The sequence below is a fragment of the Bos javanicus genome, chromosome 2, assembly GCF_032452875.1.
Source record: "Bos javanicus breed banteng chromosome 2, ARS-OSU_banteng_1.0, whole genome shotgun sequence".
In the NCBI taxonomy this organism is placed as follows: domain Eukaryota; kingdom Metazoa; phylum Chordata; class Mammalia; order Artiodactyla; family Bovidae; genus Bos; species Bos javanicus.
The window spans coordinates 71,792,161-71,810,060 of NC_083869.1; the positions used below are offsets into that span (position 1 = coordinate 71,792,161).

The 17,900-nt window shown below is 38.1% G+C and overlaps 1 protein-coding gene across 5 annotated transcripts in view; it reads left to right on the forward strand.

Moving 5' to 3' along the window:
- Positions 1–17,900, forward strand: part of PTPN4 (protein tyrosine phosphatase non-receptor type 4) — a 191,301-nt gene that overhangs the window by 157,602 nt on the left and 15,799 nt on the right. For all 5 annotated transcript variants that reach the window (XM_061439843.1, XM_061439856.1, XM_061439863.1 and 2 more), the window contains exons 19-25: positions 187–343; positions 4,098–4,264; positions 5,129–5,219; positions 5,304–5,365; positions 7,487–7,633; positions 11,723–11,851; positions 17,150–17,298. In XM_061439843.1, the coding sequence (XP_061295827.1) occupies positions 187–343; positions 4,098–4,264; positions 5,129–5,219; positions 5,304–5,365; positions 7,487–7,633; positions 11,723–11,851; positions 17,150–17,298 (902 nt within the window). The remainder of the gene's footprint in view (positions 1–186; positions 344–4,097; positions 4,265–5,128; positions 5,220–5,303; positions 5,366–7,486; positions 7,634–11,722; positions 11,852–17,149; positions 17,299–17,900) is intronic.

Below are 17,900 nucleotides of genomic sequence, written 5' to 3' on the forward strand. Positions count from 1 at the left end.
CACTGGACCACCAGGGAGGTCTGAAAGTGAGTTTTCTATTTCTGTTTTTTTAATAGATGAGTGAATGGATAGATGATTTCAGTATGTAATTTTATTTCTGCTCTGGAGTCTATAAAAGTAAATTGCTGTTCCTTACTTCCAGAAAGCTACATGTGAATTTGAAACCTTCTTTGCATCCCTTGACAGGCTGACCTGTGTGTCCCTCGATTGAATGAAGGGGACCAAGTGGTACTGATCAACGGTCGGGACATTGCAGAGCACACCCACGACCAGGTGGTCCTGCTGATCAAAGCGAGCTGTGAGAGACATTCTGGGGAGTTGGTCCTTCTAGTTCGTCCTAACGGTGGGTACTCTATGATTTACTGCATGTTTTTAATAATTCCCTCATGTTTATTACTAGACACAGCAGCTAGAGTGGACTTCTTAGAACTTGGTCACACCAGACTGACCTGTGGCTTCCATTCAGAGTGGTGGTTGTTTAGTCGCTAAGTCATGCCCAATTCTTTTGAGACCCCATGGACTGTAGCCCACCAGGCTCCTTTGTTCATGGGATTTTTTCTAGGCAAGAATATTGGAGTGGTTTGCCATTTCCTTCTCCAGGGGATCTTCCCAGCCCAGGAATCGAACCCACGTTTCCTGAATTGGTAGGTGGATTTTTTTTAACCACTGAGCCACCAGAGAACTGTTCACATGTAGAGTCAAATGCAAATTTTCAGCCACCTTGCCTGCCCCTCTGCCTTCCTCACTCTCTTGTTGTCTGTAATGGCCTTCTTGGTGGTCCTTCTGCTTAAAGCAGTCCTCTTGACGTTTGTACAGTGTATACCTTCACATCGTTCAGGGCTCTGCTGAGATGTCAGCCTCAGGAAGTTCTCTCCAGACCACCATGACTGAAATTGCCTCTCTCACCCCTAAGGTGCTCAAGGAGTCCTAGGTACTCAGATATACTTGCTGTTCCACCTGTAGAAAACCAACAAGCTAGAGTTTAGTTTCCATGACAGCCTCAAGAATCCTGCCATGTGTGGAGTGCTCAGTGGCTCCTGAAGCAGTTCATTCCCCCTGTGGACAGTGTGAAATTATTAATTGACCTAAAAGTCCATCTTCCTTCAATCCCAGTGTTTCTAGTGCTGTCTCTTTGTGCTATGCAGTATGCAGACTAAACATAATACAGATAAGTTCAATCCCTCATCAGTGTTTTGCAGTGAGTTTTACTAGAAGCTGTCCTTTTTTTTTCTTTTCCAGTTATACAATCCCAGGTCCTTCAACCTGTGTTCATAATGGCATAGTTTCAAGTTTCCTCAACATTAATCATTCTCCTCTGAGAAAAAATTCTTAAGTGCCTGTACTATCTAGTGTTAGACATATTCTTCTAGTTTTGTTCTGAACAGTTTATTGTTAATCATAGTTTTAGTCAGAAGAGTAATTATTGGTTAATGTCACATTGTTAGTTGCTGACTACATACCATAAGGAGCAAAATGTAATTAGAAATATCTACTCCCCTACACACCCATTTTGCCTCTTGGGTACAGACATTTTCATTTTATCTTCTCTACAGGCAGACCTTGGAGATATTGCAGTTTCAGTTCCAGACCATCACAATAAATATCACAGTAAATAAATAAAATACTACAGTAAAGCAAGTCACATATTTTTTTTATTTCTCAGTACATATAAAAGTTTTGTTGATACTATGCTGTAGTCTGTTAAGTATGTAATGTACATACCTTAATTTAAAAATACTTTATTGCTAAAAATTGCTATCATCATCTGAACCTTCAGGGAGTCATAATCTTTTTTGAAATACTAAATCAAAGATCATTGATCATAGAGCACTATAACAAATATAATAAAAACAAAAAGTTTGAAATTTATTGGGAGAATTACAAAAATATGAGAGACATAAAGTAACAAATGCTGCTTGAAAAGTGATACCAGTAGGCTTGCTCAACACAGAATTGCCATACACCTTCAATTTGTTTTTTAAAAAAAAAAAAATTAGCTTTCTAGGAAAATTTAGAAGACTTCAACAGAATGTTACATTTTTGACTTTTAAAGGAACTCATTTATTTAGATTGGATATTTTTAGGCATTTTCTGTCACATAAAGCAACTTAATTTTCATACTAAGAGTTGTCTCTGAATTTGATTATTTTTTTCAATTTTCTCTTGATAACAGATCCTGGAGAACTTAATAATCATATTAGCTAATAATTCTTAAATGCTTTCCATAGACCTGGCTCTTTCATACCTTCTCATTTAATGTTTACAGCCATCCAGTGAGACAAGTGAATTAACATCGTATTATAGTTGAAGACATTTATTCACGAAGACGTTCATTACCTGCTTGCAAATTCATGACTAGTACAGAGAGAGAATATGAACAAAAGTCTATATAATGGAAAAGGCATGGTCATTTTGCAACTCCAAGTTACCCCATTTATACTTTAGGAGAGGAACCCACCTGGTACCTACTTCTTTTGGCAAATATCTTTCTAATACTGTTTTATCATTAAAATCTGGACCAGGATTCACTTTCAGTGCAGGTGTCATATCCATTTAAAAAAAAAAATAATGTATAATCAAAAATTTAAATTATGTTTGTCAAAAATATCAGAAAAGGACTTCCCTGGTGGTCTACTGGTTAAGAGTCTGCCTGCCAGTGCAGGGGCCATGGGTTGAATCCCTGGTCCGAAAGATTCCACTTGCTGCAGAGCAACTAAGCCCATGTGCCACAGCCACTGAGCCTGCGCTCTAGAGCCTGAGAGCTTAGAACTCATGCTCTGCAACAGGAGAAGCCACTGCAGTGAGAACCCTATGCACCACAACCAGAGAGAGCCCACAGGCATCAATGAAGACCCAGCACAGCCGTAATCAATTAATTAGTTAAAAATATCAGAAAATAAGAGCTTGTTTTTCCTGGTCTTTTCCTCTTTAAATCTTATTTCTTCTTAGACAAAACGCATTCATATCTTTTTGTCTTTGCATTCTTCATTTCAGAAATCTGTTCTTCTCAAAAATGCATTTGTATCTGAGCGGGAACAAAGCCTCTTAAAGGCAGGAGCTTGACTCTGTCCTTTAGAAGGTTCTGTCCTTCTTCAGCTCTGCTGCCCCCATGGGGGTCAGGATTCTGCAGGACCAAGGGTGCATGCAAGCCAGCACCTATGGCCTCTCCTTCCTTTCTAGACCACTTTTTTCAACTCTCAGTTCTCTGACCAAATAGCTCTGAGCCTGCTTCCTGGGTTTTTGTGGCCAGTTTTCCCAGGTCCGTTCTCCCAAGGGTTGGTGACAGGATATAGGCCAATAAGGTATCATAAGAAGCAGTTTCCACAGGAGTGTAGACTGAGCTTCTGTGTGGACTGAGATGTTGTTCATGGTATGTTTATAGGCCCCTGAATTACAGAGTGAAGCTGAGGGTGGAAAGAAGAGGAGGGCAGGCTGAGACTGGGCTAAGGATTACAGCCTAGAGTTTGGCTCTCCTCACTCCCATGACTATGAATTCTGGCCTAGAATTCTCCTTGGAAATTTGGTTTCCTGGGACTTCCCAGTGGTCCAGTGGTTAGAACGCCACACTCCCAAGGCAGAAGAGGGCCTGGTTTCCATCCCTGGTCAGGGAACTAGATCCCAAGTGCCTTACTTGTGCAGCCAAATAAAGAAATATATTAAAAAATAAAAAAACTAGTCCTCTAAGTTGTTTAATAAATATGTCGAAAAACAACAATAGAACATATTTAGTGTAGCATTCTGTTCAGTTCATGTGTAACTCTTCCTGTCTACATGTGTGGTGGATAGGTCTCCATTGGTGCTGTTGCCCAAGATTCTACAGATTAAGGACAGATATGTTCAGAGCAGATCTTCTTGACATTCCTCTTTCTCTTACTGTCTCTGCAAGTTGCAGACATTTTCAGCAATAATGGCCAAGAACCCTTCTTTTCCCCAGAGGTACTTTTTCAACTCTACAACATTCTTGGCCCATATACAGTGACCCCAGACTCAGATCTGATGAGTGACAAATAAGTGAATATTTTTTTCACTTTAAATAATATCTGATAAATTCCTTTTGCCAGTTCATTAAGGTTTCCATATTGGTTTTGTGTTTGTAGCTGTGTATGATGTAGTGGAAGAAAAGCTAGAAAATGAGCCAGACTTCCAGTACATTCCTGAGAAAGCCCCTCTCGACAGTGTCCAACAGGATGACCACTCCCTGCGAGAGTCGATGATCCAGCTGGCTGAGGGCCTTATCACAGGAACAGTACTGACACAGTTTGATGTAAGTAACATGATATAGAAAAGGTGTTTGCCCATATTTTTTATTAATTTCATGACTTCTTAACTGCCTAATCTAGTATCAGTTATAATGTATTAATAAAATATTACTGAGAAATATTGGCAAAAAGAGCTGTAAAGTGTAAAGTTTTAAAAATTACTCCCCAAATTCTAGCTGTGGTTTCACTAATAGGTATCAGTTTAAAAGAGGGAGAAAATATTTTATAGGTCTATGTCATCAAACAACATTTTTTTCTATAATTAAATAGCTGTTTTTATGAAAGGCTGCAGATGAAGATAGACTATTATAGACTTAAAAATCCTGAATTAAAGAATAGTTTTTGTGCCTTGTCATATTTAATCCTTCTCTAATTTTTTTCAACATAGTTAGCCATCATTAATATCTGTTGCTCTGGAGTATATGTTATAGATAAATGATGATAAAATATTTAGGGCACATCAGTTTTCCTTTTAAACACCTCTAAATGAATGCTACCTAAATGGGAAGAAAAATCTAACAAAGAGTGGATATATGTTAAAAAAGAAATAAAGGAGTACCTTAAAATATAAAATAAATGAAATAAATATTTCCTATAGATTTGCTATTTAAAACTTCAGGTACTCTTTCTGTAAGCAAAATTGTTTTTACATGTTTTACCATTTTTCAAAATGTTTATAATTCAAATTAGAAATTTTGCAGAATTCAGCTTTGCAAACCTGGTTTAATACTTTACTAACCTAAGATACATCATTGTATAGATGAGGTATTCCAAGGTAAAAACCCATTTCTTGATAGCATAGAATCAAGTCTAAAAAAGTAAAAACTCTCGATGGCTTTCTGAACCTGTCTTGTACTTTCTTTTTTTAGCAACTATATCGGAAAAAGCCTGGAATGACAATGTGTTGTGCCAAATTACCTCAGAACATTTCCAAAAATAGATACAGAGATATTTCGCCTTGTAAGTATCTATTCTCTTTGTGTGTTAAGTTTAATCTTCTTAACATAACTTTATTAAAATATTCTTTCTTTTAAATTTTTTCAGATGATGCTACACGGGTCATTTTAAAGGGTAATGAAGACTATATCAATGCAAATTATATAAATGTAAGTTTTTTTTTTAATTATACCTTTGTCGTTTATAATAAGAGGGGCTGATCTAAACTTTGGGGTTTGTTCTCGAATCCATAATTAATGAGGATCAACTTTACTTTGTACCTCTGATGAGGACTTTTTTTAAAAGTTGATTTGTTTCTTAATTGAAGGATAATTGCTTTACAGAATTTTGTTGTTTTCTGTCAAACCTCAACATGAATCAGCTGTAAGTATTATACATATGTCCCCTCCCTCTCGAACCTCCCTCCCATCTCTCTCCCCATCCCACCCCTCTAGGTTGATACAGAGCCCCTGTTTGAGATCCATGAGTCATACAGCAAGTTCCCATTGGCTATCTATTTTACATATGGTAATGTAAGTTTCCATGTTTCTCTCTCCATACATCTCACCCTCTTCTAATCCACTCCCCGTGTCCATAAATCTGTTCTCTATATCTCTTTCTTCAGAAATAAATTAATCGGTACCATCTTTCTAGATTTCATATATATGTGTTAGTATACGATGTTTATCTTTCTGTCTCTGACTTAATTTCACACTGTATAATAGACTGTAGGTTCATCCACTTCATTAGAACTGATTTGAATGTGATCCTTTTTATGGCTGAGTAATATTCCATTGTATATACGTACCACAGCTTCTTTGTCCAGTCATCTGTCGATGGACATATAGGTTGCTTCCATGTTCTAGCTATTGTAAATAGTGCTGCAGTGAATATTGGGGTACATGTGTCTTTTTCAGTTTTGGTTTCCTCAGGGTATATGCCTAGGAGTGGGATTGCTGGGTCACATGGTGGTTTTATTCCTAGAATTTTAAGGAATATCCATACCATCTTCCACTGTGGCTGTATCAATTTACATTCCCACCAACCGTGCAAGAGGGTTCCCTTTTCTCTGCACCCTCTCCAGCATTTATTATTTGTAGACTTTTTGATAATGACTGATTACAGAATAATGACCTATAGCTTGCAAGGAACATTACTTATTACATGGTGTGTGCACTGAAGAACCTTTCAAAAATCCCCCAAATTCTGAATTCCAATGCATATATGAACCCGTGATTTCTGATAAAGGCTACATATGTGTATATGGTATTATCAAATTTTCTGATATTTCAATCTAGTAGGTAAAAAATGGTAATTTCTTACAGTTTGATTTGTACTTTTTGTGAATAATTTAAGTGCTTGTTGTTATTATTGTTCAAAGTGTTAACAACAGTATGGTGAGTGAGGTGAAAGTCAAAGTCGCTCAGTCATGTCTGACTCTTTGCGACCCCATGGATTATATACAGTCCATAAAACTTTCCAGGCCAGAAGACTAGAGTGGGTAGCCGTTCCCTTCTCCAGGGATGTTCCCAACCCAGAGATCGAATCCAAGTTTCCCACATTGGAGGCAGATTCTTTACCAGCAGAGCCACCAGGGAAGCCCAGAAATAAACACATGCACCTTTTGAATTCAGTGTTTAAAATGTAATAGGATGATAGTTTATCTTCCCCAAATAGTTACAGTCTTAACTTCTGAAAATAATGAATTTAAAATACTTGCCAATCTTTTCATGTTATATGTATATTATATATAATTATATGCATATTACATAGTATACAAACACATATGTAATATGAAAAATCTAAACTAAAGCAAATGGCAGAATTTTTGCTCCTCACAAAATTTACTAATAAGCTGTTTAGAGACATTTTTTTTCTTTTCCATTTTAACTTAAAAGATATCGAATATATTCCCTGTGCTTTATAGTAGAACCTTGTTGTTTATTTTTATATATAGTGTTTGTTTCCTATAGAGAGAAATATTTTTTATTTCTATACCAAGTCCCTGCCTGTGAAACAGGATTCTCTATATAGATGCTTTTAATTTCATAAGAGTACTTTGGAAAATATTTAAATTTCTGTTTCCACTAATTGAAAGATAAGTATATATAGCTACTGCACATTGCCAAGAAACTTCTTCAAATAAAATAGTTGATAGAGATTTGTTTTACTGACTCTGCAATTTATTGAGATTAATTCAGTTATCATTTAGTAGATGATTTTCCTATATTTGATCCTAAGAAAAAGTAATAATGCAAAGCAATTTTGGTTTTGTGTCTTTTTCTTTTTAGATGGAAATTCCTTCTTCTAGAATTATAAATCAGTACATTGCTTGTCAAGGGCCATTACCACACACTTGTACAGATTTTTGGCAGATGACTTGGGAACAAGGCTCCTCCATGGTTGTGATGTTGACCACACAGGTTGAACGTGGCAGAGTAAGTCATACTTGAATCTTACACATTGCTCAGACATTTTTCAAATTACGTTACATCTATAGTTAAAATATTCATATTGATTTACTCTCTTTTGTAATCTTTAAACTTCCTTTCTTATGGTGTCATGATTAAAATCATCATGGTTAAATGCTTAAAACTGCAACTAACACATACTGTGTTAAAAGAAATGTGATGTTAGCTGTTATTATTTAAATGGACTGATAATATGTTTGAATAAGTGATTTGTATTTATAATGTGTGAAGACTTCATACAACTTAGCCATGAAATAACAATATCCCATTTAAAAATGGCCAAAGGATCTAAATAGATGATTCTCCAAAGAAGACATTCAAATGACCAATAAGATCATGAAAAGATACTCAGCATCATTAGTCGCCAAGGAAATGCAAGTGAAAGCTACAGTGAGATACTACTTCATAGCTAGTTGGATAGCTAAAGTAAATATGACAGAAAATAATCAATGTTGGTAATGATGTGGAGACAGTGGAACCTACTGTCTTGCTGATGGATTTGGTAAATGATGCAACTACCTTGAAGACACCCTTCATTTCTTCAAGCGGCTAAACATTGTGACTGCAGCTCAGCAATTTCACTCATAGAAATACCCAAGAGAATTAAATACATGTCCACACAAAAACTGGTGCACAGATGTTCACAGCAGCGTTATTCTTAGTAGCCCATAGGTAGAAAGAAGCGAAATGTACCAGATAAAATATGGTGTAGTCATACAGTTGAATATTATTTAGCAATAAGAAGGTATGAAAAGTGATACATGCTGCAACATGGATAAACCTAGAAAACATTATTCTAAGTAAACAAAGCCAGTCACCAAACACTGCCGGGGTCCAGCCCCGGCTGATCAAGGATATTCGAAGGAGAGACGGCTTAAGTGACCTATTCAAATGTTAATTAGAGATATAAAGAGTAATAGAATGAGGATAGCTCAGTAGGAAAATTCAGTGGATAAAAGAAGCTGAGTAGCTTGGTTTACACGGAAAATCAATATAACCCGTGACACCAGGTTAGCTCTGACCACGGAGGCTGCAGGCACCCTCTCGAATAGCGGAAGGTGCCCCACCTTAGACACCTTCTCTAGTGGGTCTTAGAAGCCCAGGCAAATAAATGGTCGCAGAGGATATCCACGCTCCAGATGGAGACTCTGCTGGAAGTTAAGGAGTAAAATGACATGGGGAGACCAAGCATTGGTGAGCAAGGCCCGTAGCTTTATTTTCAACAGGGGCTTTTATACCCTATGTTACACATAGAGGATAATAGGGGATGCAAAGTCAGCAGTCTTTGATCCTTATCAAAAACCAGGGTTTCTTTCCTGCAAATTTATTGTATACAAATGGTTTAGGTGATTTACATCATCTTCTGGCCAGAAGGCTTATTAACATTTTATGACTCTTGACAAGGACTTATCAACAAAGACTTATTTTCTCTAAGAGTAATTATTTTAAGGTTTGGCGCCATCTTCCGAAGATAAAATTGCATTCATATAGGGCGGATGTGTAATGGGTTTACAACAAAGGAAAGAATTTATTACCTTAAGGGTCTAAAGTTACTAACACCAAGGCCACTACTTATTTTTTCTACATACCAACTTTATTAATTAATACACATTCATGGATACAATACAGGGGATGTGGAAACTTGGCAACAAACATTGGCTCATCAATGAAATCTTTTACTAGTTTTATTCTGACAGTTTCTAACTCTCTGAGAGGCTCTAAGCTATTTGAATATCTTAAGCTTCCCATGCCTCTGGAGGCTGGGAGACTGTAAACAATCGTATGCATAGCTGTAGGAGTCCGGGTAAACTTGTCAGGCGAGTTAGAGAGCCATCTGAGGGGTTTGGATTTAAACACTCCTAATTGCCCAGGAACTTTATTAATTGGAGCTGTAAGTTAACTCTTTGACAGAGAGAGCGAGATGGTGGTGGGGGACAGCCCCCAGTAAAGTCAGAGGTGAGAGCACAAAGCAATAAAGCAGGCAGACTCTGGTTTTTGGGGGGTAGATGCTCGAGAATATCCGAGGGGACTCCTGAGGCTCGAGCCGGCCTTTGCGTATGCCGAGCCTCCTTCCTCATGACCTTTGTCACGAGTGGAATGTCTCTCGCGGGCTCCCGGCAAAACACAACATATTTTATGGTTCAATTATATGTGATGTCCAAAGTAGGCCACAGGGGACAGAAAGTAGAGCAGTGGTTGCCCAGGTCTGGGATGGAAGGAGACAGGTGGCTTAGAGGAGTTGCATGGTCGTTACCAATGGATGTGGGCCTTCCTCTGGGAGTAATGAATGTGTTCTAAAAGTGATTGTGGTGAGGGTTACACAGCTCTGTGGATATTCTAAAAATGATAGAGTAGTGTGTTTTAAATGGCTGAATAGAATGTAACAGAATTGTATGTCATTAAATCTTATTTTTTTAATCCTAATTTATGAAAGTAAATGGATTGCATTTCCCATTTTAGTTGAAGAGTCTTTCTTACTATTAAATCTAAGAAATACAGCGATTAGTATACCATTTGCCACCCTCATAGTAATAATTACTTAAGGTTGGAAGCTTGTTGTAAACAAGATATTTGAAGTTTCGAAATATATCCAAACAGACTCTTATTACAAAGAGAAGAAATGACCAAAAAAAAATGTTGCTTGTTGACAGATCTCTGTGAAGGGTATATGTTCAGTTCAGTTCAGTCGCTCAGACATGTCCGACTCTTTGTGACTCCATAGACTGCAGCAGGCCAGGCCTCTTCCAACTTGCGGAGATTACTCAAACTCATGTCCATTCAGTCAGTGATGCCATCCAACCATCTCATCCTCTGTCGTTCCCTTCTCCTCCCACCTTCAGTCTTTCCCAGCATCAGGGTCTTTTCCAATGAGTCAACTCTTCGCACTAGGTGGACAAAGTATTGGAGTTTCAGCTTCAACATCAGTCCTTCCAATGAATATTCAGGACTGATTTCCTTTAGGATTGACTGGTTGGATCTCCTTGTAGTCCAAGGGACTCTCAAGAGCCTTCTCCAACACCACAGTTCAAAAGCATCATTCTTCAGCGCTCAGCTTTCTTTATAGTCCAACTCTCACATCCATACATGACTGCTTGACTAGATGGACCTTTGTTGGCAAAGTAATGTCTCTGCTTTTTAATATGCTCTCTAGGTTGGTCATAACTTTTCTCTCAAGGAGTAAGCGTCTTTTAATTTCGTGGCTGCAGTCACCATCTGCAGTGATTTTGGAGCCCCGAAAAATAAAGTCTGCCACTGTTTCCGCTATTTCTCCATCTATTTGCCATGAAGTGATGGGACCGGATGCTGTGATCTTAGTTTTCTGAATGTTGAGCTTTAAACCAACTTCTTCACTTTCCTCTTTCACTTTCATCAGAGGCTCTTTAGTTCTTTTTCACTTTCTGCCATAAGGATGGTGCCATCTGCAAATCTGAGGTTATTGATAATTTCTCCCTGCAATCTTGATTCCAGCTTGCGCTTCTTCCAGCCCAGCGTTTCTCATGATGTACTCTGCATATAAGTTAAATAAGCAGGGTGACAATATACAGCCTTGACGTACTCCTTTTCCTATTTGGAACCAGTCTGTTGTTCCATGTCTAGTTCTAACTGTTGCTTCCTGACCTGCATACAGATTTCTTAAGAGGCAGGTCAGGTGGTCTGGTATTCCCATATCTTTCAGAATTTTCCACAGTTTATTGTCATCCACACAATCAAAGGTTTTGGCATAGTCAATAAAGCAGAAATAGATGTTTTTCTGGAACTCCCTTGCTTTTTCGATGATCCAGCGAATGTTGGCAATTTGATCTCTGGTTCCTCTGCCTTTTCCAAAACCAGCTTAAACATCTGGAATTTCGCGGTTCACGTATTATTGAAGCCTGGCTTGGAGAATTTTGAGCATTACTTTACTAGTGTGTGAGATGAGTGAAATTGAAGGGTATATGAGAATTCATTAAATTATTTTTGTCACATTTCTTTAAGCTTGAAAGTTCTTAAAAATTAAAATATTAAAAAAATTGGAGAACCTAAATTATGTCTATTTCTAAAATTTATCGATACCAGGTTAAGTGTCACCAGTATTGGCCGGAACCCACAGGAAGTTCATCCTACGGCTGCTACCAAGTCACCTGCCACTCAGAAGAGGGGAACACTGCATATGTCTTCAGGAAGATGACACTGTTCAACCAGGAGGTAGGGGAACCGGGGGGCCTACTGATTAGAGCTGTTATGTTTAAGGTAAAGGCTTTGAAAGATGAAAATGTTTTTAATCTTGAGTCCTAGTTATTAGGAAATACAAAAAATTATTGAACTATTTGCTTCATTAGGATACACTGGAATCTTATAAAATATGTTTTCTTAGTATAATATTTCCAATTTCTGTAGCTAAGTATGAATGATCAGTAAAAAAATAATTGAGTAAATAATACTTATTACTATTAATATTTTCCCTATTCATAAAAATCATACCAGGGTGTTAATTATACATCTCTTTCTCCAAGTAATATCAGTAAGGTATTGAAGTACATCTCCAATGGAAATGGAGATGGAAATGGAAATAACAACAGACAGCTATTAGATTATTCCCCCTTTTTAATGAGCATTCTTGCCTTGAGGACTCCATGAACAGTATGAAAAGGCAAAAAGGTATGATACTGAAAGATGAACTCACCAGGTCGGTAGGTGCCCATTATGCTACTAGAAAAGAGCAGAGAAATAGCTCCAGAAGGAATGAAGAGACTGAGCTAAAGTGATAAAAACACCCAGTTGTGGGTGCATCTGGTGGTGAAGGTAAAGTCTGATGCTATAAAGAATAATACTGCATAGAAACCTAGAATGTTAGGTCCATGAATCAAGGTAAATTAAAAGTGGACAAAGTGGTCAAACTAGAGATGGCAAGAGTGAACATCGACATCTTAGGAATCAGTGAACTAAAATGGACTGGAATGGATGAATTAAATTCAGATGACCATTATATCTACTACCGTGGGGAAGAATCCCTTAGAAGAAATGAAGTCGCTCTCATAGTCAACAAAAGAGTACAAACTGCAGTACTTGGGTGCAGTCGCAAAAGCAACAGAAGGATCTCTGTTCATTTCCAGGGCAAACCATTCAGTTTGGCAAACCATCACAGTAACCCAAGTCTCTGCCCCAACCACTAATGCCAAGGAAACTGAGGTAAAATGGTTCTATGAAGACCTACAAGACCTTGTAGAACTAACACCAAAAAAAAAGATGTCTTTTCATCATAGGGGATTGGACTGCAAAAGTAGGAAGTCAAGAGATACCTTGAGTAACAGGCAGGTTTGGCCTTGGAGTACAAAATGAATCAGGGCAAAGGCTAACAGAGTTTTGCCAAGAGAATGCACTGGTCATAGCAAACACCCTCTTCCAACAACACAAGAGATGGCTCTGCATGTGGACATCACCAGATGGTCAATACTAGAATCAGACTGATTATATTCTTTGCAACTGAAGATGGAAAAGCTGTATACAGTCAGCAAAAACAAGACCGGGAGCTGACTGTGGCTCAGATCATGAACACCTTATTGCAAATTTCAGACTTAAATTGAAGAAAGTAGGGAAATGACTGGACCATTCAAGTATGACCTAAATCAAATCCCTTATGATTATACAGTGGAAGTGACAAATAGATTCAAGGGATCAGATCTTACAGAGTTCCTGAAGAACTGTGGAGCGAGGTTTGTCACATTGTACAGGAGGTGGTGATCAAAACCATCCCCAATAAGAAGAAATGCAAAAAGGTAAAGTGGTTGTCTGACGAGGCCTTACAAATAGCTGAGAAAAGAAGAGACATGAAAGGCAAAGGAGAAAAGGAAACATATACTCATCTGAATGCAGAGTTCCAAAGAATATTAAGGAGAGATAAGAAAGTCTTCCTAAGTGAACGATGCCTAGAAATAGAGGAAAACAATAGAATGAGAAAGAGTAGAGATCTCTGTAAAAAAATTATAGATACAAAGGGAACATTTCATACAAAGATGGGCACAATAAAGGACAGAAACGGTATGGTCCTAACAGAAGCAGAAGATAAGAAGATGTGACAAGGATACACAGAAGAACTATACAAAAAAGATCTTAATGACCCAGATAACCACGATGGTGTGATTACTCACCTAGAGCCAGACATCTTAGAATGTGAACTCAAGTGGGCATTAGGAAGCATCACTATGAATAGAGCTAATAGTGGTGATGGAATTCCAGCTGAGCTATTTCAAATCCTAAAAGCTAATGCTGTTAAAGTGCTGCACTCAATATGCCAGCAAATTTGGGAAAGTCAGCAGTGGCTACAGGACTGGAAAAGGTCAGTTTTCATCCCAGTTCCAAAGAAGGGCAATGTCAAAGAAGGATCAAACTGCCACACGATTGCACTCATTTCATATGTTAGCAAAGTAAAGCTCAAAATTCTCCAAGCTAGCTTCAACAGTATATGAACTGAGAACTTCCAGGTGTTCAAGTTGGATTTAGAAAAGGTGGAGGAACCAGAAATCAAATTGCTAACATCTGTTGGATCATATAAAAAGCAACAGAATTCCAGAAGAACATCTACTTCTGCTTCATTGACTATCCTAAAACCTTTGACTGTGTGGGTCACAACAAACTGGAAAGTTCTTCAAGAGATGGGAATACCAGACCACCTTACCTGCCTTCTGAGAAACCTGTATGCAAGTCAAGAAGCAACAGTTAGGACTGAACATGGAACAACAGACTAGTTCAGAATTGGAAAAGGAGTATGTCAGGGCTATGTATTGTTTTCTTGCTTATTTAACTTATATGCAGAGTACATCATGTTAAATGCCGGGCTAAGTGAAACGCAAGCTGAAATCAAGATTGCTAGGAGAAATCAATAACCTCAGATATGCAGATGACACAGATGACACCACCCTTATGGCAGAAAGTGAAGAGGAACTAAAGAGCCTCTTGATGAAGGTGAGATAAGAGAGTGAAAACACTGGCTTAAAACTCAACATTCAAAAAACTAAGATCATGGCATCCGGTCCCATCACTTCATGGCAGATAGATGGGGAAACAGTGGAAACAGTGGCAGACTTTTTTGGGGGGGCTCCAAAATCACTGCAGATGGTGACTGAAGCCAGAAAACTAAAAGATGCTTACTCCTTGGAAGAAAAGCTATGACAAACCTAAACAGCGTATTAAAAAGCTGAGACATTACTTAGCCTACAAAGATCTATGTCATCAAAGTTACGATTTTTCCAGTAGTTGTGTATGGATGTGAAAGTTGGACCATAAAGAATGCTGAGGGCCAAAGACTTGATGCTTTTGAACTGTCATGTTGGAGAATACTCTTCAGAGTCCCTTGGACAGCAAGGAGATCCAACCAGTCAATCCTAAAGGAAATCAATCCTGAATATTCATTGGAAGGACTGATGCTAAAGCTGAAGCTCCAATACTTTGGTCACCTGATACAAAGAGCCAACTCATTGGAAAAAAACCCTGATGCTGAGAAAGATTGAAGGCAGGTGGAGAAGGGGACAACAGAGGACTAGATGGTTGGATGGTATCCCTGAATCAATGGACGTGAGTTTGAGCAAGATCTGGGATTTAGTGAAGGACAGGGAGACCTGTCGTGCTACAGTCCATGGGGTCACAAAGAGTTGGACATGACTGAGTGACTGAACATGAAATGAGTGGAGAAGATCAGTTTCACAATCTCCTCATTATTTAGGAGGGTAAGATTGTAGGCAGGACACTGTAACATCAGACAGATTGCTGCTATTGTTTAGTCAGTAAGTCATCTTCACCTCTTTTGTGACCCCATGGACTGTAGCCTGACAGGCTCCTCTGTCCATGGGATTTCTCAGACAAGGATACTGGAGTGGGTGTCTTTACAGCTTTTTAATTATTAGTTTTCCTTACCTGCTCCCTGAGTCCCTCCATTTGGCTTCCAGATTAAAGCCAGAAGTGCAAACTGATGAATAAATGCCAGCTCAGTAACCCAACTGGAAGATGTATGTGGAGGCAGAATCTGCTTGTCTTGTCAGGCTGCCAGTGCCTACACCAGCCATGTTGGGGCTAAGGGGCTGTAGGAAGAAAGGAGTGATTGCTGGAGAAGAGCCAACATCACAGGCATCCACAGTGAAGCCTTCGGAGATGAGACCACATCTCCCCTAACTCCACTCACACACCACTCCTAACGCACCCCGTCCCTGAAAGTGACCAGAAGAGTCCAGTGAGATGGGACCTTGCTGACTAGAAAGGAAGGGAGCTAGAAGTTTTGCTAATGTATACTGCAGGAATCTGGCACTGAATAAAACTGAAGTTACAAGAAAGTACAGTTTCAAAACCTTATGGGCTGGAGATACTATCAGAATGAATTTTGGGTTTGGGCATGTGTGCTTGTTTGTATGTAACAAAGCAAGCCAAGAAGCTGTTTTTTTCATTTTTGAGCCAAATATAATTGGGAAAATTAATTTGCTGCCATAAATACATATGTACATGAATGGATAGATGGATAAACAGATAAACACTTCCCCAAAACTTAATAAAGTATGACTTTAATTATCCTTCTTGCAGATTACTGGTACCATTAAGTTCTTTTGTTAACAATAATAGTCAAAGGTATTCTGTATTAGATGCCTTTAATTATCTGTAACATTAGTTCCCAGACTAAATTGAGGTCTCTCTGGGAATTCTTTTTTCTTAAGTACCTTTACATTCATGTTCTTTGGAAGTTCATCCAATGTAAGTGACAGTAACCAGATTTCACAGTGTTGGAATCTGACTATGAGTATATGATTCCAAACAGCTGTGATTGGGTGATTTGCAGGTCCTTGAAATGAATCAGTTGTAACGTAAGACTATCCCTTTTAGGTGTAGATGTTGTTTCATTTTTCAGTTGAAGAAAATGAGACCATGAAATACTGTCTTAACTGGCGAAATTGAGATTTGAACTAAGATGTATACATTCAATACCTTACTTTCTCCATTATACCAATGGAGAAATTGATTCCCAAAGAAGAATTAAATATTGATTTGATTTTGTGTTTTATGGTCTCCAGTTTTTAATCTGCATTTACTTTGAGATTTTATTTTCTTGGTGTCCATAATTTCACTTGTTCTTATCAGGATTAGCCCAACTTCGTTCATTAAAAAAAATTTTTTTTAACCTTTTTTGCTCACCTAGTTTTTATTTTGTTTTAAACATTTCTCTGGAATCTTAATCTATTTTTGTCTGTTTACCTGATTATCATCCTAAAAATATAAGTATAGAAATTTAGTTATAAGAAGAGTGATAATCCAGGTGACTGATTCTTAAATGGATACAGCTGTTTCTATAAAGTGGTTTCTTCCCTTTTCCTTAAACTTTTGAGTTTTATTGAATTTATACATTACTTTTGGGGCATAACGAAAGTAGTTTCTTTTGCTTCTAAAATTAAAATGACATGAATGTTTACATATATTTTAAGGATCATTTCTAAGTCAGTTGCATAATCTTTCATTTATACGTAGAAAAACGAGAGTCGTCCACTCACTCAAATCCAGTACATAGCCTGGCCCGACCACGGAGTCCCTGACGATTCAAGCGACTTCCTGGATTTTGTTTGCCACGTACGAAATAAGAGGGCTGGCAAGGAAGAACCTATAGTTGTTCATTGCAGGTATTTTATTTTGTGTCTTTTATGATTGAGTAACTGACTAGATTCCGTTTGAGCCACCAGGGAAGCCCGGAAGGGAGTGGCAACCCATTGCAGTATTCCTGTCTGGGAAACCCCACCAGAGAGAGGAGCCTGGTGGGCTCTGACCCCTGTGGAGTCGCAAAGAGTTGGACACTACTGAATGACGTAGTGATTAAATAGGTCATTTTTTAAAGGGAATATGTACTCTATTTTGCCCTTAAGTTGTGATTGTCACTCTGGTAAATTAGAACTCAAAGCTGCGTTCTGAAGGTAGAAAGCAAAGAATATGACTTAACATACAATTGGCAGAAACTTTATCATAAAAAGTAAAAATAATACTAGTTCTTAGAAGTTTATCTTTTTCATAGTCAAACATTTCTGAAATTGGGTTATGTCTTAAATTTAATGGTATTATAGATTTGAGAAATAACAATATTGTAAGAATTAGATTGTATCATAAGGTTTGGATTTCCCCCTCCAGCAAGGTACTCCATCCTGGCCCCTCCTAAGACCTTTGATTGGCATTTCACATCCTTGGAGTCAGTTCAGTTCAGTTCAATTCAGTTGCCCAGTCATGTCTGACT